The sequence below is a fragment of the Pristiophorus japonicus genome, chromosome 8 (assembly GCF_044704955.1).
Source record: "Pristiophorus japonicus isolate sPriJap1 chromosome 8, sPriJap1.hap1, whole genome shotgun sequence".
Classification (NCBI taxonomy): Eukaryota; Metazoa; Chordata; class Chondrichthyes; family Pristiophoridae; genus Pristiophorus; species Pristiophorus japonicus.
In genome coordinates, this window is record NC_091984.1 from 226441662 (window position 1) to 226463864 (window position 22203).

The 22203-nt window shown below is 46.5% G+C and overlaps 1 protein-coding gene and 1 pseudogene across 1 annotated transcript in view; both read left to right on the plus strand.

The window, feature by feature from the left end:
* Positions 1-9793: 9793 nt before the first annotated feature.
* On the plus strand, positions 9794-10024 carry LOC139270008 (U2 spliceosomal RNA; annotated as a pseudogene).
* A 5568-nt stretch (positions 10025-15592) lies between these two features.
* Positions 15593-22203, plus strand: part of LOC139269259 (seizure 6-like protein) — a 287174-nt gene continuing 280563 nt past the window's right edge. Inside the window, exons 1-4 of the mRNA XM_070888347.1 lie at positions 15593-15769; positions 19200-19286; positions 19428-19664; positions 21571-21724. Coding sequence (XP_070744448.1) covers positions 15593-15769; positions 19200-19286; positions 19428-19664; positions 21571-21724 — 655 coding nt within the window. The remainder of the gene's footprint in view (positions 15770-19199; positions 19287-19427; positions 19665-21570; positions 21725-22203) is intronic.

Sequence of the window (22203 nt, forward strand, 5' to 3'; positions counted from 1 at the left end):
TCGCTGCTGAGTCTGTGGTTATGGCCATCCAAACCTTGGTCCAGGATCCATGTGGATTTTGCAGGTCCCTTCCTGGGCAAGATGTTTTTAGTGGTGATGGATGCATATTCGAAGTGGATAGAATGCATAATCATGTCATCCAGTACGTCCACGGCAACCATAAAGAATCTCAATGTCATGTTCGCGACACATGGTCTGCCTGACATAGTGGTGAGCGACAATGGGTCATGCTTCACCAGTCATTAGTTTCAGGAGTTTGTAAAACTTAATGGCATAAAACATGTAAGGTCAGCACCATTCAAGCCTGTGTCCAACAGGCAAGCAGAACGTGCAGTACAAATTATCAAGCAAAGCATGAGGAGAGTAACCCAAGGGTCACTGCAGACCCGCTTGTCTTGCATACTGCTGAGTTACAGGACAAGACTCCACACACTCACAGGGGTCTCGCCTGCTGAACTCATGATGAAAAGAGGTCTTAAGACCAAGTTATTTCTTGTACACTCGGATTTAAGTAATCATGTTGAATACAGAAGACAGAGTCAACAAGAGTACCACAATCGCGCAACTGTGTCATGCGAGATTTCTATTAATGATCCTGTATATGTGTTGAATTATGGTCAGGGTCACAAATGGATCGCTGGTACGGTCATGGCCAAGGAGAGCAACAGAGTATTTGCTATTAAGCTCAAGAATGGGCAAACTTTCAAGAAACCAATGAATCAAACAAAGCTGAGGTACACAGATGAGCCAGAGCAGTCGGACGAAGAAACCGTCGACGACCAACCAACCTATCAGTAGCTTCAGTGGACTCAAGGATTATCAGTGAACCCGGAATTTCCATCATGGACTTGTTCAATAAAAATGGATTTGCAATTGCTGACATGGCCACTATCACCCCCAACAAGTCAGTCATCCAGCCACCAGCCACAACAGACTCCGCACATTCACCCAAGGCCGGAATCGAACTGAGACGGTCAACCCGGGAGCATAAAGCACTGGTCCGTCTCAACCTGTGAAAAACTGAGATAAGATCTCAGAGGAGGGTATTATCATGTATGTACATGCTGTTTGTGGCCACCAGATGGTGTCATTGTTGGAGGCCACTGAGCAGCACACACATGGTACTGTTCTGGTATAAAAGGCCAGCCATTTTGTGAGTCAGGTACTTTGGGCCGTAATAAAGCAGAGCCAAGGGTGTACCTTGTTCAGTTAAACAGTACTCAGTTTCTACCTTTATTGCATACGTAACAAGAAGCCCAGTTAAACTTATGAAAGAAAGCTATATATCTGATGGTTGGCACTTTTCAGATGAGCTTATGGTGATCCTGCCCAGGAATAGTGCTGCCCCTGACATTGTCGTTTTCCTCATGTGTAAAGTAGGCAATAGTCTAGAAATGTGTGTGGTGATAAAAACAGAAAATGCTGGAAATCTCAGCAGGTCAGGCAGCATCTGTGGAGAGGAAGCAGAGTTAACGTTTCGGGTCAATGACCCATCATCCGCTTCGGGTCACCGACCCGAAACATTAACTCTGCTTCCTCTCCACAGATGCTGCCTGATCTGCTGAGAGTTCCAGCATTTTCTGTTTTTATTCCAGATTCCAGTATCCGCAGTATTTTGCTTTTGTGTAATGTGTGTAATAGCCAAAAGCTTAGTGTGTTTCTGTGGTATTCTTTTGCTATTTTAGTGGAATTACTAGCCCATTTAAAACAAATGAGTTACTACCTGTGTTAAAATAGTCGTATCAACACGTTAGGCATTCATCCGCTAATATCACCGACACAACACAAAAAAAAGCCTTGCATTTATATAGAGCCTTTCACAACCCAAGGCACTTTACAGTCAATGAAGTACTTTTGGAGCGTCGTCACTGTTGTAATGTGGCAACCAATTTGAACACAGCAAGCTCCCACAAACAGCAAAGTGATAATGACCGGATAATCTGTGTTAATGATGTTGATTGAGGGATAATTATTGTTGTTCTTCAAACAGGGCCATGGGATATTTTACATCTCACTGAGAGGGCAATTTTAACATCTCATCTGAAAGATGGCACCTCCGACAGTGCAGCACTCCCTCAGTACTGTACTGGAGAGTTAGCTTGGATTTTGTGCTCAGGTCTCTGGATTGGGACTTGAACCCACAACCTTCTCACCCAGAAGCGTGAGTGCTATGCACTGAGCCATAACTGACAGCTAAAATGGCTGAACAATCAGTGGACAATCCTGTCAAGGACCAGCAGATACTCGTAATCGCAGTAATGGAGTAACGGATTTTGCTTTTGATGGTGGTGGGAGGATGGGGTGGGGGCCATGAACAAGCATCGAAGGTGCCACATTACAATAGTGACTACACTTCAAAAAAATAAGTATTTCATTGGCTGCAAAGCTCTTTGGAACATCCGGTGGTCGTGAAAGGTGCTATATAAATGCAAGTCTTTTATGTCACTGACCGATTGAACTCTGGCCCAATAGCTCAGAGCACCTGTCTGGAGGTCCAGTAAAAGTTGCAAGAGGAACAAAAATGGTCAGCATGAATATCATCATGATGTGACAGCACGGAACATGCGTGGCAAAGCAATGGTTAAAGCAGTGTATGTGGAAATCACTGTGCTAACTCAAACTGACGCAAACGAATTAAATGAATGACACAGAAATAATACGGTTTATAGAAATATAGAAATTGACAACGGTTTTGGAAATAGGCACAAAAATAGCAAAGTTATGCTAACTTGCATTCTGGCTGCCTTGACAGTGACGAGAATGCACTGCAGCAAAAGGCTAAATTCCCACTGAAGGAACGAACGGCAATCGGGAGCAGCAACCCCGCTCATCTTTCGCATCCCTAACTCAGAGGCTCTGAGGCTAGCTGTGGCACTCCCACCTCCGGGGACCAGCTAACTTAGCCCAGGTCATGGCTGGGGCGTTCATGGTATTCGTGACTCAGCGAACTCGCTGCCTTAACTATCTCTGAGCCGTCCGAGGCGCCTTTCGAAACTGCTTAGTCTGCAAACTCCTGCCTCACAGGGCATGAAATCATTTATTGTTTCGACTGCTCTGCCAAGCTTGTCAATTCGAATTCATTTCTCAGCTGTCAGAATGATCCCTTATCTTCCATTCTAAATTAGATCCCCCTACTAATGTATCTCCACGATGATGCATTACCCAGCTGTGTCAGGAGTCATTTACAATTTGCAAAGCCCCCGACTGCTATTTACCATGCATACCTGGTATGATTTGCGTGGAGCGTAATCAGAAAAAATTTGACACCACGCCACCGAAGGAGATATTAGGACAGGTTAGGGTACAGTGGCATAGTGGTTATGTCACTGGACCAGTAATAAAGAGGCCTGGATGAATGATCCAGAGACGTGCATTCAAATCCCACCACGGCAGCTGGGGAATTAAAATTCAGTTAATTAAATCAATCTGGAATTTAAAAGCTAGTATCAGTAATGGTGACCATGGAACCAGCAGATTGTCGTAAAACCCATCTGGTTCATAAGAACATAAGAATTAGGAACAGGAGTAGGCCATCTAGCCCCTCGAGCCTGCTCTGCCATTCAACAAGATCATGGCTGATCTGGCTGTGGACTCAGCTCCACTTACCCGCCCGCTCCCCTTAACCCTTAATTCCCTTATTGGTTAAAAATCTATCTATCTGTGATTTGAATACATTCAATGAGCTAGCCTCAACTGCTTCCTTGGGCAGAGAATTCCACAGATTCACAACCCTCTGGGAGAAGAAATTCCTTCTCAACTCGGTTTTAAATTGGCTCCCCCGTATTTTGAGGCTGTGCCCCCTAGTTCTAGTCTCCCCGACCAGTGGAAACAACCTCTCTGTGTCTATCCCTTTCATTATTTTAAATGTTTCTATAAGATAACCCCTCATCCTTCTGAACTCCAATAAGTAAAGACCCAGTCTACTCAATCTATCATCATAAGGTAACCCCCTCAATAATGTCCTTACCCGGTTTGGCCAATATGTGACTCCAGTCCCACAGCAATGTGGTTGACTCTTAACTGCACTCTAAAATGGCGGCTCACCACCTCCCATAAACAAAGAAAAAGTTGAGGTAGGTTTTAAGGAATGTTTTATAGGAGACGAGAGAGGTAGCGGGGCAGAGAGGTTTCGGGAGGGAATTCCAGAGTTTAGATGATGGTAAGCTGTAAGCTTTGGCACCCCCGCTGTTTTTGCGTTGATTTTGCATTCTGGTCCACTGCTCTTGACCGTAAATTGGTATCATTCATTGCATCTGCAAAGGACCGTCATTGAAGAATTTCACAAATCATGGCCTGTGGCCAATGTCAACGGTACTTCCATACACAAACTGACAAGGAAATATTATGCTAACAGAGCCTTATAGGTCTGTGCTTATCCCATCTCTGCATCTGTCAACTGTTTGAAGAAGCCCCGCCCCTAATCCTACCCATGATGTAACAGTGGAAATTTTTATTGGCCTTTCTAGCCGGTTCTTGTATCAACTGCCTCCAAATTTTTTCCCTCCCGCCCTATCTCCGTAATCTCCTCCAGCCCTATAACTCTCCGAGATCTCTGCACTTTGCCAACTCTGGCCTCTTGTGCATCCCCGATTTTCATCGCACCACCTTCGGTGGCCGTGCCTTCAGCTGCCTCGGTCCCAAGCTCTGGAACTCCCTCCCTAAACCTTTCCACCTCTCTACTTCTCTCTCTCCTCCTTGAAGACGCTCCTTAAAACCTACCTCTTTGACCAAAGTTTTGGACACCACTCCTAATGTCTCCCGCTGGAGTGGAACTAAACTACAGAACCAGTGGGAACCTGTTCAATCTTCGTTGCCTTCAGGCCAGATCCAAGACCGTCCCATCCTCTGTCGTCAAACTACAGTATGCAATAACGCTTGCGTCTGCGCACATTCAGAGACTGAACTCCAAGTCATAGTCAACATCTTCACCGAGGCATACGAAAGCATGGGGCTTACACTAAACATCTGTAAGACAAAGGTCTTGCACCAACCTGACCCCACCACACAGCACTGCCCCCCCCAGTCATCAAGATCCATGGCACAGCCCTGGACAACATGGACCACTTTCCATACCTTGGGAGCCTATTATCAGCAAGGGCAGACATCGACGACAAGATTCAACACCTTCTCCAGTGCGCCAGGGCAGCCTTCGGCCGCCTGAGGAAGAGAGTGTTCGAAGATCAAAGCTGTCAAATCTGCCACCAGTGATACCCACCCTCCTATATCGCTCAGAGACATGGACCATGTACAGTAGACACCTCAAATCGCTGGAGAAATAGCACCAACGATGTCTCCGCAAGATCCTGCAAATCCCCTGGGAGGACAGATGCACCGATGTTAATGTCCTTGTTCAGGCCAACATCCCCAGCATCGAAGCACTGACCGCACTCGACCAGCTCCGTTGGGCAGACCATATTGTTCGCATGCCTGACACAAGACTCCCAAAGCAAGCGCTCTACTCAGAACTTCTATACGGCAAACTAGTCCCAGGTGGGCAGAGGAAACGTTTTAAGGACACCCGCAAAGCCTCCTTGATAAAATGCAACATCCCCACCGACACCTGGGAATCCCTGGCCAAAGACCGCCCTAAGTGGAGGAAGAGCATCCGGGAGGGCGCTGAGCACCTCGAGTCACGTCGCCGAGAGCATGCAGAAATCAAGCGCAGGCAGCGGAAGGAGCGTGCAGCAAACCAGACCCCCCACCCACCCTTTCCTCCAACCACTGTCTGTCCCACCTGTGACAGAGACTGTAATTCCCGTATTGGACTGTACAATCACCTGAGAACTCAATTTTAGAGTGGAAGCAAGTCTTCGAGGAACTGCCTATGATGACATGGCTCGGTGTCAAATTTTGTCTGATAACGTGCCTTGGGACGTTTTACTACATTAAGGGTGTTACATACATTTCCTGGACAACATGCATCCCTCAATCAACATCATTAAAACAGATTATCGGGTCATTATCACATTGCTGTTTGTGGGAGCTTGCTGTGCGCAAACTAGCTGCCGCATTTCCTACATTACAACAGTGACTACACTTCAACAAAAGTACTTCATTCGCTGCAATGTACTTTGGGACACCCAGTGGTTGTGAAAGGCGCTATATAAATGCAAGTAGGTGTTGTTGCTAAGGACAACTGTAGTGCCCTTGCTGCTGATGTTTTGGTTTTGAAACGATTTATAAAGTTGTTAAAATTAAATGGATCCTGGTGCTGGTGGTGCCAAGGACAAGCCGTTCCTTCAGTTCGTACCTCGCACCAAGTCCCATTTACCCATCAACCCTGTGTTCGCTGAACTACATTGGCTCCTGGTAAAGCAACGCCTCGATTTCAAAATTCTCATCCTTGTTTTCAAATCCCTCCATGATCTCGCCCCTCCCTATCTCTGTAATCTCCTCCAGCCCCACAATCACCCCCCCCCCACCCCCCCACCCCACCTGAGATGTCTGCGCTCCTATAATTCTGCCCTCTTGAGCATCCCTGATTATAATCGCTCAACCATTGGTGGCCGTACCTTCTGTTGCCTAGGCCCAAAGCTCTGGAACTCCCTCCCTAAACCTCTCTGTCTCTCTACCTCTCTTTAAGACGCTCCTTAAAATCTACCTCTTTGAGCAAGATTTTGGTCACCTGCCCTCATTTCTCCTTATGTGGCTCGGTGTCAAATTCTTGAGGGTGGAAATTTGGTCTTCTGCCGCCCTTCTTAGCACCCGAGGGGGCGGTAATGGCGGCGGAAAGGACTTGTGCACGGACGGCCAGCTTCCGGCACCACGCCGGGACATTCGGTGCCGGTATTGATGGGGTGCGGAGCATTACTGACCGGAAGAGGCGACCGGTGTGCAACACCGCTGGTGGCGACACCGGCTCGATTTTCGGTTGGCGCCCGACCCTTAGCGCTCAGTAGCGCCCCCTGGTGGGAACGCCTGTGAAAGCGAGAATTCTGAGCTGTAGCGGCCTCAATGAGGCAAGTAATACCGACCTCAGGTAAGTATGGTTGTTTTCTTTTTCTTTTTCTTTTGCAATTTATGTTGTGGTGGTGTGAGCTATGGATTGAGAGAGTTTTTTTAGTGTTTTTTATCAGTTTTTTTTCCCCCCGAAGCCTCTGTTATGGCGCTCCGAGGCCGGCTGTTTAGCTTGGGATTTTCCTTTGCTCAGCCGGCCTAGCGCCCTAAAAGAGGTATGCAACGCCTCCCTTAGCGCCCCACTCCAAACTCCGGGCCCAGCTGATGAAATTTGCCGGCGACAGATGCTGACCATTTGCCGACGCAAAATTTACCGCTCTGCCCGGGACACCGCCCCAACTGAGGTGCAACCGAATTTTCCCCCCTAGGTCTCATAACACTCCTGTGAAGCGCCTTGGTACATTTTACTATGTTAAAGGCGCTATATAAATATACGTTGTTGTCATAAGGGCATATGTTAAGCTGTCATAATAGCACCAAGTTCTGTTAACAGTGCTTTAGAAACAACACATGTAGAATAGATTGCCGAAGTATGTATGGCGTTAATTAATTTTTTCCATCCGTTACTAATGCGGTCTTGACCCCATCAGCCTGCAGCTGAAGCGAAATCAGTTATTGGAAATGATCTTGGGTCGAATGATTTTGACCATGAATAAAAAACGATTTAATTTCTTTGAAGAGTTATCAACTGAATCAATTGCAAAGTGTCTTACAGTCACAGAATCCAGCGTTTTATTTGTTTAGCTTTGCTTCAGTTCCTTTCTTGCTGAATCAATATTGTCCAATAGTTGTATTAATTGCACATGCAGGGAACTGGGCCTCGCTTCTGTCGGACAGACGGCGAACAGCTTCGGTACGCAGGGTTACTAACATTCTGTCAAACTCAATTCAGCACCAGAGCCACACAGAGTGCAACACAGTTTTCAAGCAGGAATTTGAACTTAAAGTGTCAGTTGTGGCTCAGTGGGTAGTGTTGCATATGCAGACTATGGATGTGTTCTATTTGTAGTCACTGTGTGATTGCATAAGATGGAGACTTGTTTACCTGATGTACTGTCAATAAGGTTTACACTGTGTATATACAATGCTGGCACCACTAGAGGGTGCAACTGGTGGAGACCGGGGGTTTCCTGCCCTGGTGGCAGGGTCCTGTATAAAATGCTGCACACAATGCTTGTACAGCACTCTGGAGTTTGGAATAAAGGACTAAGGTCACTACAGTTTGAGTACAACACATTGCCTCATGGAGTCATTCATAAGTACATTATAGACATAACAGATAGCACACTCGCCTTTGAGTCACAAGGTTGTGGGTTCAAGTCCCACACAAGGGACTTGAGCACAAAAAATCTAGGCTGACACTTCAGTGCCGTGCTGAGGGAATGCTGCACTATCGGAGGTACCGGGGCCGAAATTCAGCCTCCCGAAAATGGCTCTTGCCGTTGGATGGCGGCTGAATGGCCGCCGCTCGCGAAATTCTCCTCGGTGTTTTTTTTTGGCGGTTCCACTTCCGCCCCACTGCCGACGACCCCGCCCTAAGTGTGTCATCAAAGTGCACACCGCTGATCTCCAACTCCTCCATCGAAATTCAGCTTCAGAAATCGTCGGGCAACCGACAGCTTTCTCTGTCGGTGCACTGTGTTCGCTGTACGTGCCATATGGCTGTGCGGTGGTTATTCAAGAGCCAGCGGCCTGGCACCCCCCCCCCCCCCCCTCTTGGATGCCAGGCCGCTGGCCCGGCCGAAACCCTCCCTGGTGGCCCAGTGGACCTAACTAAAATAATCGCGGAGCTTGCAGGGGCTCGCCCCTTTAAGTGAAGGGGCGAGACGTGGTGACGCACGTGCACCATGACGTCATTAGCGTCAGGCTAATGACTGACAGCGGCGGAGACTCCGTCCCAGCTCCGCTTCCACCCCTCCAGTGTGCTCACCAGCGCACACCGCCCCCATTGTGACCGACTTTCAGTCCGCTGGGAAAAAATGACAAAGATCTGAATTTCGCGCAAGAGGCCACCTCATCCACAGCGGCGGTGAAAACAGTAGGTGCAACCCCTTTTGGGCGACGCTGAATTTCTACCCCGCCGTCTTTCAGATGAGATAATAAGTCAAGGCCCCGTCAGCTCTCTCAGGTGGACGTAAAACATAGAAACATAGAAACATAGAAAATAGGTGCAGGAGTAGGCCATTCGGCCCTTCGAGCCTGCACCGCCATTCAATGAGTTCATGGCTGAACATGCAACTTCAGTACCCCCTTCCTGCTTTCTCACCATATCCCTTGATCCCCCCGAGTAGTAAGGACTACATCTAACTCCTTTTTGAATATATTTAGTGAATTGGCCTCAACAACTTTCTGTGGCACTATTTCGAGAAGAGCAGCGGAGTTATCCCCGGTGTCCTGGGCCAATATTTATCCCTCAATCAACATAACAAAAAAACAGATTATCTGGTCATTAACACGTTGCTGTCTGCGGGAGCTTGCTGTGCAGAAATTGGCTGCCGCGTTTCCTACATTACAACAGTGACTACACTCCAAAAGTACTTCATTGGCTGTAAAGCGCTTTGAGACGTTCAGTGGTCGTGAAAGGCACTATGTAAATTCAATTTAAAAAAATATATATTTCCAGCTTTCTCTCTGTGCATCAACTCCAAGTTCCCCTCCAAGTCACGCACCATCCTGACTTGGACATATATCCACTGTTGCTTCATCATCACTGGGTCAAAATCCTGCAACTCCCTCCCTAACAGCACTGTGGGAGCACCTTCACCACACCGGGCTGCAGCGGTTCAAGAAGACGGCTCACCATCACCTTCTCGAGGGCAACTAAGGATGGGCAATAATCGCTTCTCGGCCTTTTGGCTAAGATCTGCATAACTAACCTGACCAGCCACCATGACCTCCGGGTGGTTTCTCCCTGGTCAGGAAGGTATATGCTTACATTTTTGTAAACAGGAGGTGGGTGGGATGGCTTGACCCATCCACCTCCACGGAGGTGTGGGGGGGACCTGACCCATCCACCTCCATGGCACGAACCTGGTATTGCAGTACTTCCAGGAACGGTGCAGTGGCTCTAGGCCTTTTGGCTAAGAGCATTGGCGCAGAGTGATCCTTGGCATGTGCAAGGTGACCTCTGGCGTTTGTGATTTGACAAAGAATTGGAACGATTGGCTATGAATTTAAAAAATAAATAAATAAATAAATAAATAAATACCGGAGGCAGGCTTGAATGAGCCGGCGGTAACATCGGTCCAGAATTTCCTTGTGCAGTATGTTCAAAGCACTTTTTGAAGTGCAGTCACAGCATATAATTTAGGAAACGTAGGCAGCCAAATTGTGCACTACAAGGTCCCACAAACAGCAATGAATAAATGTAAACATAAATCTCTTTTGCGTGTATATCACTTCAGAAGTCAGTTTGTAACTAGTGCCTTTTAATAGGAAAGGATGATTCAGTAGTCATTCAGTTTTCTATTATAAACCGTGTGAACCTTCTCAGAACTGCCTCCAATGCAAGTATATCCTTTAGTGATGCTGGCTGAGGGATAAATATTGGCCAGGACACCGGGGAGAGCTCCCACTGCTCTTCTTCAAATAGTGCCATGGGATCTTTTACATTCATCCAAGAGGGCAGACGGGGCCTCGGTTTAACGTCTCATCCGAAAGACGGCACCTCCGACAGTGCAGCACTCCCTCAGCACTGCACTGCGATGCCAACCTAAATGATGTGCTCAATTTTCTGGAGTCGGACTTGAACCCACAATCTTCTGACTCAGAGTCAATTAGTGCTGCCACTGAGCCAAGGCGAGCACTAACGATAGAAAGTTTGTCATAGTGAGAGGTTTATAATAATAAGGGCCTACTCCCTAGTGGATATTAAGGGAAGCAAGGGATATGGGGACAGTGCAGGAAAGTGGAGTTGAGGTAGAAGATCAGCCATGATCTCATTGAATGGCGGAGCAAGCTCGAGGGGCCGAATGGCCGACTCCTTGCTCTCAATTCTTATGTTCTTATGCTCCCTATTCAATGCAAAGCAGGGGTTTTCAGTAGTCAAGGAAAACGGTCGGTTACATTGTGACCCATGCAGTTTCGTTCTTTTCAAGGGTGAAGGTTGAATGAAAATCAGCAAATGTATGCAGAACAGTAATTGGAAATAGTCTGGGGCATATGCTGAGAGGAGGCTAGAGTTTATTTTAAACAGGGCCATTATTCTGTGTTACGAGTGACATTGAAGCACTTGTTTCCTTTAGTGTGTTTCTCCTTGCGTTTCTGTCTTTAAACAAGTCCAACAGCTGCCTGAATAAATCACTGAAATGGATGGGCTTTTGGTAAAACGTCAGATAAAATGTAGAGAGCAAACAATTTATTGAATTGTTGCAGCTCATTCCAGCCTTGGGGACATTTCATAAACCTACCTCTCTGATATATGATATTTGCTGGCCATCTTGAGCACACTTAGGACTATCCATGTGGGCACTTAACAGAGTGAGCTCTGACAAGCATATAATTATTGAGATTGCAGCTGCTTCATACTGGTTTTGTTATTACCTTCTATGAACCGAGTTTATTATCAAATGCGACCAGAAGCTCAATCGATCCAGCCCTCTGAGTGGCAAAAACTTTGCTTTGGCGGACGCCATATAATGTCACATGTCCGTGAAGGGGTACCTTCCCACAAGGGAACACAACGCTGAATCCAATGGGTGGATGGCTCTAGGATTGCACCTGTCCAATGTTGGGCCAGAAAGAAAGAAGAAAGAAAGACTTGCATTTATATAGCGCCTTTCACGGCCACCGCACATCTCAAAGTGCTTTACAGCCAATGAATTACTTTTGGAGTGCAGTCACTGTTGTAATGTAGGAAACGCGGCAGTCAACCTGTGCACAGCAAGCTCCTACAAAGACCAATGCGATAATGACCAGATATTCTGTTTTTTTGTGATGTTGATTGAAGGATAAATATTGGCCAGGACACCGGGGGGTAACTCCCCAGCTCTTCTTCGAAATAGTGCCATGGGATCTTTTACGTCCCCCTGAGAGAGCAGACGGGGCCTCGGTTTAACATCTCATCTGATTGATGACACCTCCGACAGTGCAGCACTCCCTCAGTACTGCACTGGGAGTGTCAGCCTAGATTATTTTTTGTGTGCACAAGTCCCTGGACCAGGTACTTCAGAGGGTGGTCATGAACTGGACCGCAAAAGTCAGGTAGTTAAAGCAAAAGACAAGTTCAAGCACTTGTATCTGTGCCTCGTGATGGAGGCATTGCTAATTCCTAAGGTTTCTGAAGGATTGTCTTCATTGCCAAAGCCAATCCCAGGTTTCAAGCCCGCCCCCACCCCAAAGAGATTCAGCTTTGAACTTGGCAAAAGATGATATCCCAGATAGCATGGCTGACTAACGTGTGAGGATACCCCACATTATCAGGCACTGGTGCGTGAGAACTTTAATTCATTGGACAGCATGAAGCTCAAGAAGCAGTTCAAGAAGATAGCTCACCACCCCCTTCCCCAGGGTAATTAGGGAGGGGTGTAGGGGGTGGTGTTTTGGTCAGGTTTCTCTGACTCCTTGGCGTTTTCGAGGCGCCCCACACCCTGGATTCTAGACTATGGACTGATTTGGGGGTTGTGAGACACTGAGACAGAGTCAGTTGGGTAGGATGCAAAACTGGTTTTATTGTGTTCAAACAGAGTAAAAGGGAACGTTTTTAATAACCACAGTAATCAGGTACAAATAGGGAGAAATGGCAACTCAAATGCTCTATATTTGGGAAGAACACATATAACAGATTAAAAGAACACAGTCATCCCACCTCCCAAAATACTTATGTACTAAACCTGGAAGGGGAATACACACCAGAACATCAACAGATAGGAACAGTAAGGAAAACCCAACCTCCCAGACCCACTATCTAGCTAGGTTAGAACTCTGGGGTTTCAGGGACCATGCTCACCAATTCCCTTTTGACAGCTCCAACTCCGGGGTTCGCCTTAGTTGTCCTGGTCCTGTTCCAAACTCTGGGGTTCACCTTAGTTGTCCGGGTTCTGTAGTCTGTACCCCGGATCTCGTTGGGGACTTCAACCTGCATCACTTCTTCAGTTGGGCTGAGTCCGCTGATGCGGTAAGGTGTGTATTGGACTTGTGGGGTGAGTATTCACTTTTCCTTGGTCAGGGTAGTCTTAAAAATTCCGTTAGGTAATGTTTTACCCCTTGGTAGCGTAGGACCAGCTTGTAGAGTGAAAAAAATCTTAGGTTTTTCTTCGGTTTTGTCGGGTTGGTTCCGGTTGACTGTTTGATTGGTCGCGATGGTCCGAAACCTTCCGATAGTTATTTTGAAAGCCTGTTTGCTGTCGTGGTGCTGTCCTTCTGGGTTTTAGAGATTTATTTCGCCGATGTTTTCGGTGACTTTTCGAGGCTGGTATTAAACTTATGCAACGAGACTTCTACCTTAATAGTGTCTCTAGAAGCACATCTAACTGCCAGAACAGGCCTTCAGTTATACTAAAACAGGCTTCCTTATCTTCATGCCAAATCAGTTCTTGGGTTTTGTTTGAACTGTTCTGTCCATTGATTTTCAAATGTTTCCTTTGTCAGTGTTTTTGGTGGGCTCGTCAGCAGCAACTCGATTAGGGTGTGATAATGTGCTATCACTGGTTTTGCATTGTTTTAGGATTGTCCAGTTTCCTGGCCATCTAGTTGAGCCCATGATTTCCATAGTGGTTGATTGGGTAATTGGCTTCTTGCATATTTTGGATGAGTTTTGTAGCTTAGATAATGGCTGGTAGTTTGATTGTCTCTTAGGGGATGAATTGGTGCTGCATAGTTCCCCCAGACAGTCTGGGATCCTTAATACACGAATTTGCTTCAGAGAGGTTAGCCCCACCTCCTGTATTCAGTAACTCTTTTTCGCAGCCAAAATGTTGTTAAAATTGATATGCTCCTTCCCATAGATGTTTAGGGTATCTCAGGCTTCTGTAATTTAGGTCTATTTTGAATTCTCTTTTCAAAAAGTCCAAACACTGGGTGGGGGGGGGGAGGGGCAGCGTTCCATGAGGTTGGCCCCCTTTTGCCTTTTTCCTTTTAAAACTTAGATCTCCACTTGAAAAATCCAAAGCTCATTTTAACATCCAAGAGGAGCTTTTCTTTAACTTTCAGGGAGAGGGACTCATGGGAATTTTTGGGAACCCTTTAGGGGCAGTAAATGCCGGCCTTGCCAGCGATGCTCACATCCTGTGAATACATTTTTTAAAAGAAACTCGATACTATCCAGCACAAAGCAATCTTCTCAATCAGCACTCCATCCACTGACATAAACATTCACTCCCTCCACCACCGGCGCACCGTGGCTGCAGTGTGTACCATCTGCAAGATGCACTGCAGCAACTCGCCAAGGCTTCTTTGGCAGCACCTCCCAAACCCACAACCCCCAGCACCTAGAAGGACAAGGGCAGCAGGCGCATGGGGGCACCACCAGCTCCAAGGTCCCCTCCAAGCCACACACCATCCTGACTTGGACATATAAAGGGGAGGTAAGTTTTTTTATTTATAGTTTGGTCCCCTTATGAAGGGGGCTGAGGGGGCACCTCATGGGTCTTTCTGTGGGAGGAGGAGTCCCAATAACCCCCCCCACCCCATCTAGCAAGTTATACCGCAATTAATGGTCGTGGGTACAGTCAGGCACCCTTGATGCACCCATAAATGGCATTTAAATTAAGGGAACTGCCCTTCATGACCCTGAAAATGTTGGTGGGATTCATCATCATCATAGGCGGTCCCTCGAACGAGGATGACTTGCTTCCATGAGTTCACAGGTGTTTCGATGAAGGACCCGATGTTCCAGTCCTGAACTCCAATTGAGGGGGTGGAAGATGCCTGTGTGTGGATTTATTTAACGTGTGGTGGCCATTGCACCCCAGCCACCACACGGGCTTGACAGAGCTTGGCCTTTATCCAGTGGCAAGGGTTGAACCAGGATGCCTGGAGACCTGCCCTGCTGCACAGACCTAGCGCGCGCACATATCGCAGTGTGGGCTAGCCCGTGCTGCCCCTGGGCCCTCGCCTCTTCTGGGGCCCGTACCCTTATCTGTTGCACCTCCGCCACGATCTCTCAGCGCTCCTCCGCCATAAACATTCACCGCATCTCGCCACAAACACTCGCCGCTCATCCGCCGCGACCTTCCCACTCCTCTGTACCTGGGTCCTGCCGACGTTCCTGCGCAAGCTCCAAAACAGCGACCAGGGTTTTAACGACATCACCCAGTCACCCATCCCAAAATTGTCGCACACTTGGAGCAGCTCGCGCTGGAGGTTGAAGTTCCCGACCTGCGGAGCTGTTCTCTCACAGGTCGGGGGGCCACGATGATATGCCTCTCCCACCCCGACCACCCATTCATGGACCAAGGAAGTTCCAAGTCTGATCTCTGATCGGCACTTGATGAGCTGATCCCAGCTTGGACATTAAGAGGGTCGCTAACAATAGCTTGCAGGACAGGGAAAAAACAGCCAGTGTTCCCATTCCTGATCACTATCCAGAAGTCCCTGCACACAGTGCTTGTGGTGAACTCTTGGTGAGTACAGGATTGAACTGGGCTCAGAGGTCCTCCAGAGTCGGATAGCCCATCAGTACTCCCTGTCAAAGCTGATGCACAAAGAACTGGGCGCGGGCGAAGTCCTGGAGAGCACTTGTTGGAGGACAACAAGGGCTCTAATTGGGCGAACCATTGGCACCCTGAAACAACAGTTCCACTTCCTGGACAGTCGGGAGGAGTCCTTCAGTACAGCCCAGTGTGAGGTTTCACTTACCATGAACTGTGCTTCGGTGAGAAAGTCGATTCCTTCAGGAGGAGGGGAGTGCATTAGGAGGGAAAGAAATCAGATGCCACGCCATCTATCTTCTCAAATGCAGAGAGGCAAACTGGTGACTGTAATCATTCTTTGTTTCCAAGACTTGGCATCGCGAAACTGTAATATTCATTTTGATGGGACTTTTTACCATAGATCAGCTGTATCAAATACACATGGTCCTCTGTCACTGTCACTGACGGGGCACATTGCTTACACCAGCCTCACTTATATGGAACAGGGCACTATGATAGATGGCTCAAGTGGTTTATTTTTCCTATCATAAGACATTACTGAAGCATGGTTCAAAAATAAAAAGATAGAAAGACTTGCATTTATCTAGTCTTTCACAATCTCAGGACATCCCAAATCGCTTTACAGACAATTAACTACTTTTGGAGTGTAGTCACTGTTGTAATGTAGGAAACATGGCAGCCAATTTGCTCTCACAAACCGCAATGTGATAATGACCAAGATAATCTGTTTTAGTGATGTTGATTGAGGGATAAATATTGGTCAGGATACTGGGGAGAACATCCCCTGCCCTTCTTCGAAATAGTGCCGTGGGATCTTTTACGTCCACTTGAGAGAGACGGTTTAACGTCTCATCTGAAAGACGGCACCTCCGACAGTGCAGCACTCCCTCAGCCCTGCACTGGAGTGTCAGCCTAGATTTTTGTGCTCAAGTCCATGGAGTGGGGTTTGAACCCACAACCTTCTGATCTGGAGGTGAGGGTGCTATTACTGAACTACAACTGCCCTTTTCGGCGTGGAAGCAAGTCATCCTCGTTTCGAGGGACTGCCTATGATGACGATGACAGCTGACAATAAGATTCTATTTCAACTTTGCTTTTCATCACTACAGATACCTACAAAAGACAAATACTTGGACAATACTTGGAAAAGATAGAGGCAACTCGCCTTAAAATTCCTGCCCGAAGGCATCAGAGCAATTTTACTTTCATTCCCCTGGTTGGGAGTGAGTATCTCACCACGAGTGCCTTATTTTGGAAGCCAGACTCAAGGTATTTTCCATTCCGTCCTCCTGGCTTGGTCTGGCCTATGCCAGATATGTTCCCCAAGCCAAGGGGACAACAACGGTTCAGCTCCCAGATCTCTGCCCAGTACAGTTCTAATCACAGTGCCAGGAGGTATCTGGGTAAATGTGGACCTTGTGTGCCCTCCGTTTCCGAACCAGAATGTACAAAAATGTTAGCAAAGAAAAGATGTCAAAAATAATTTTTGCCCCTTCAATTTTTTCACCTCACCTCGAGGTGATCCAAAACTCGGCTGCCCGTGTCCTAACTCGCACCAACTCCCGCTCACCCATCACTGACACTGGTTTCCGGTTAAGCAACGCCTCAATATCAAAATTCTCATCCTTATTTTCAAATCCCTCCATGGCCTCGCCCCTCCCTATCTCTGTAATCTCCTCCAGCCCCACAACCCCCCCGAGATGTCTGCGTTCCACTAATTCAGCCCTCCTGAGCATCCCTGATTATAATCACTCAACCATCGGTGGCCGTGCCTTCTGTTGCCTAGGCCCCAAGCTCTGGAACTCCCTGCCTAAACCTTTCCGCCTCTCTACCACTCCTTTCTTCCTTCAAGACGTTCCTTAAAACCTACCTCTTCCTGCCCTAATTTCTACTTATACGGCTCGGTGTCAAATCTTTATCGCATAGTACTCCTGTGAAGTGCCTTGGGACATTTCAGTATGTTAAAGGCGCTATATAAATACAAGTTATTGTTGTTGTTGTTGCTGAATCAATACTGGGCTATGGTTCCACAAGCCCTGACTACCCACTGGTATTTTGCTGCAATGAGCATTCTTCATGTGTAAGCACAGTCAGTGGGTTTTGGCAGGCAATTTAACTGCTAGAATATCTCAGCCTTCTGATGCCCACACATTCCAATAGGATTCACTGGATAACAACTGGAGGCAGAAGCTGTCTGATTTTCTTTTTAGCCCCTCCTCAGTCTCAGAGCACTGAAGGCAGTTAACGGAAGAACGGAAGAAATAGGAGCAGGAGTAGGCCGCACGACTCCTCGGGCCTGCTCCGCCATTCAATAAGATCATGGCTGCTCTACTACCTCAAATCCACTTTCCCGCCCGATCCCCATATTCCTCGATTCCTTTAGAGTCCAAAAATCTATCGATCGCGGCCTTGAATATACTCAACGACTCAGCATCCACAGCCCTCTGGGGTAGAGAATTCTAAAGATTCACAACCCTCCGAGTGAAGAAATTTCTCCTTATCTCGGCCCTAAGTAGCTGACCCCTTATCCTGAGACTGTGGCCCCTGGTTCTAGACTCTCCAGCCAGGAGAAACAGCCTCTCAGCATCTACCCTGTCAAGCCCTCTACGAATTTTACACGTTGATTGAGATCACCTCTCATTCTTCTAAACATTCGTGATTGTTAACAAGCATGGCTGATTTCTTATTTTGTTTTTTTTTCCTCCATGTGGCTGACTCCGAGGTAAGCAACCTAGTCCTCAATTTACAGCCATTTCTGGCAATTCCTTGCTACAGTTTAGAGCTACTATAGCACCTAACACTGCCTCAGCTGAGGTCAGTCAACTCAACACAAATTAGGAGTCAATTTGTTTCATTTCCGAAAGGCACCTTTGATGGTTAGATTTCGCTTTCAACTTAATTGTCTGTACTTGACAGTTGCTGTTAACATGCCTGAAAGGAATAATGCATAAATTCATAATTCATAAATAATTGAGAACTCTCAGAATTAAAAAAGGACTGATACAGGAGAGACAAACCGCACCTAAATAAAGTACGAATAAATAATCTTGTGATGGCCGTTGAGACAACCGGCTAAAATCATTTCAATTGAACAGGGAGGGCAGGGAGATAAAAATATCACCAATGTGACTGATCGTAGAGGCAAAGTTGATATGGACACAGATACCCAGAGAGAGACATACAGGAGCTAGAGAGTGGAGATAGGCAGATATTGGGGGGACATGAAAGGAGAGAAATCCGATCTCAGGATGTGGGCGTTGCTGGCAAGGCACAACCCTAATTACCCCTGAGAAGGTGGTGGTGTTCCTTCCTTTCTGTAGCAGTTTCATACAACGGAGCAGCTTGCTTGACCATGTCAGAGGGCAGTTAAGAGTCAACGATGGAGGTGTGGGACTGAAGTCACCTATAGGCCCAACTGGGTAAGGACCAAAGGTTACTTTCCCTAAGGGACAGCTTCATGGTCACTATTATTGATACCATTGTGATAGCCATTTTAGTTCCAGACCTTTTTTTATTTCCAGATAGATTCCCAATATTCTTGGCATTAGTTGGTTCCGCGGTGAAAATAGTTAAAAAAAAACTCGGAGCTGAGTGCTGGGACCACTACGTCAATGACCTGGATTCATAAACTCAAATCCCCAAATTTTGCAGTTGACACCAAAACGAGGAGGGGCAGTGGAATTGAAGGAGGTTGCTCAGAAATGGCTGAATGACTTGGACAAAGATAACAACGGCCATGTCAGGTCTTGCACAGGACCTAAATGAGTGAGCGCAGGAGTGAAATGACTTTCTCTTTCTGAACGGTCTTGTGAGATTGTTCAGTTTCTCAGAGAGATCAGTCTAAGTTGTGCGACCAAATCTGTTCATTCTCTATCACAGCATCGCTGGTTCAGACAAGGCAGGGCAAAAAACTGGCGCTTGGCAGAATTGACATTGGCCCAGAAATTCCTCTGGGGGTCTTCCTCGCTGGATATTTTTTACGAATTTACCTGGTGGTCTAGGAGACGCCCTGATTTCCGATGGGGTGGCCTTCTCCTCCCGCGCTGCGAAGCGAGCTCCCATGCAGAGAGTCTCGATGCAGAAGATGCAGTCATGCGTGACTGCTCAGCCAATCAGGTAAGTATTCCACAGGTTCCCATTAATAGCACCGAGACCTGCGTAACTACCAGTTCTCAGTCCTATTAATGGGAACAAAAGCAATCACACAAAATAATAAGAAATAAAAAAACAGACCACACATATTTAAAATTAATTGAAATTAAAGTCATTATGTCTTATAAAAATAAATTATTTTCCAGATTTTTAAAAAAGTTTTTTTAATTATGGTTAAAAATAAACTTACCGTAGTGGGGATGGTTTTAACAATAAACTATGAGTTTATAATTTTATTTTATAATTCTTTTTATGTGTTTTAAAACACTTGCGCCTGTAACAGTAGGCTATGCATCTGCTTTTTCAAGCGCAAGATTTTTGAGGACATTTGCTGGGTAAGATATGGGTAAATAGCCCAATCTTGCCTGTACAAATGTCCTTACTCCCAATCTGGCTAGGATCTGTCATCGGAAAAGCCGGTTTTCAGCGCATGCGCATTGCGCACTGAAAACGGGCTTTTCCGACGCCCTCCCGGGTCCGTAGAAACTTCGTACGGGCCCGGGACGTCGGAAATTCTGCCCCATTATCTCTCGTCCACCTTGTTTGCAGGGGCGTGTTTTACTGAACCTTGAGCACTGAGATAAAAGAGTGGGTGTTGTGCTAGAGCAACCAAAGACTGCCATTGTGACAAATACATGTGGGTAGAGAATACAGCACACCGGGGGTGGGGGGGGGTGGGGCAAGTGTCTCATTCCATTTATGCATCAACTTTCATGAAATAATGATGCATCACATTTTGTCACTGAAATGGAGGCATTTTTTTCTACCAACACAAAAGCAAAACACTGCGGATGCTGGAAATCTGAAACAGAAACAGAAAATGCTGGAAATACTCAGCGGGGCAGGCATCATCTGTGGACAGAGAAACAGAATTAACGTTTCAGGTCGAGCATTTCCAGCATTTCCTGGATTTTTTTCTACCCATGTTTTCACGCAATATAAGTCGAATGTGTTCATAGCACATGGGAATCTCACTGCATTGGGGAAAAAAATGGAGTTAAGATATGACTATGCAATATTTGTAATGTGAATGCCATAATGATTTTGTTAAAATTGCATTCTAATGAGTGTGACTCCAGTGCTTTAACCAGTCTATATCTATTAATAATATAAAAACAATACATATTTCCTGTCAGTCATGTCACACTTAATTATCGTCAAATTTATTGCTGATGACTAACACAAATGCAAAGAGTGAAATTTTAATGAAGTACTAAGAAGTGGCAACGAGCAAATTTACATTTGCATCAAAACCCCACACAAAATGATCTAAATCTACATTAAATCCTTATTACAAGTCAAACCCTTACCTATAAACGGTTTCAAATCCCAGAAAAACATTTTGCTCCATGCAGCTTACAGCTAGGTTAGCAGCTCAATCCTCAGATTACAGCTAGTATCAGCTGTGGCTCAGTGAGTACCACTCTCGTTCCTGGAGTCAGAAGGTTATGGGTTTCAGTCCGACTTGAGCCACAAAAATCTAGGCTGACACTCCCAGTGCAGTGCCAAGCGAGTGCCGCACTGTCAGAGATGCCATCTTTTGGATGAGACATTAAACCAAGGCCACGTCTGCCCTCTCAGGTGGATGTAAAAGATTCCATGGCACTATGTTGAAGAAGAGCAGGGGAGTTATCCCTGGTGTCCTGGCCAATATTTATTCCTCAATCAACATAACAAAAACAGATTATCTGGTCATTATCACATTGCTCTTTGTGCGAGCTTGCTGTGCACAAATTGCCGTGTTTTCCACATTACAACAGTGACTGCACTTCAAAGGTACTTCATTGGCTGTAATGGTGCTTGAGGTCATCTGGTGGTCATGAAAGGCGCTATACAAATGCAAGTCTTTCATTATTTTCTTTATTTCTAGCATTTCCATGGTTACTGGAATGTTTCCCTGCTCCAGCCTCAGACCGACATATCGGTTTTCCCCGTATCTTACTTCACCTCTGAACCAGCTGATGCCAAGCAAGAAGTGACGAGATCAGAAATACAAATCTTCCGTAGAATACAAGAGCAGGGAGGTTATGCTTGAACTGTATAAAACACTAGTTATGCCACAGCTGGAGTACTGCGTGCAGTTCTGGTCACCACATTACAGGAAAGATGTGATTGCACTAGAGAGGGTACAGCGGAGATTTACCAGGATGTTGCCTGGACTGGAGAATTTTAGCTATGAGGAAAGATTGGATAGGCTGGGGTTGGTTTTCTTTGAAACAGAGGAGGCTGAGAGGAGACCTTATTGAGGTGTATAAAATTATGAGGTGCCTAGATATAGTAGGTAGAAAGGACCTATTTCCTTTAGCAGAAGGGTCCACAACCAGGGCATAAATTTAAAGCAATGATAGAAGGTTGAGAGGGAATTTGAGGGGAAATTTCTTCACCCAAAGGGTGGTGGGGGTCTGGAACTCACTGCCTGAAAGGGCGGTAGAGGCAGAAACCCTCACCACATTTAAAAAGTACTTAAGTGTGCACTTGAAGTGCTGTAACCTGCAGGGCTACG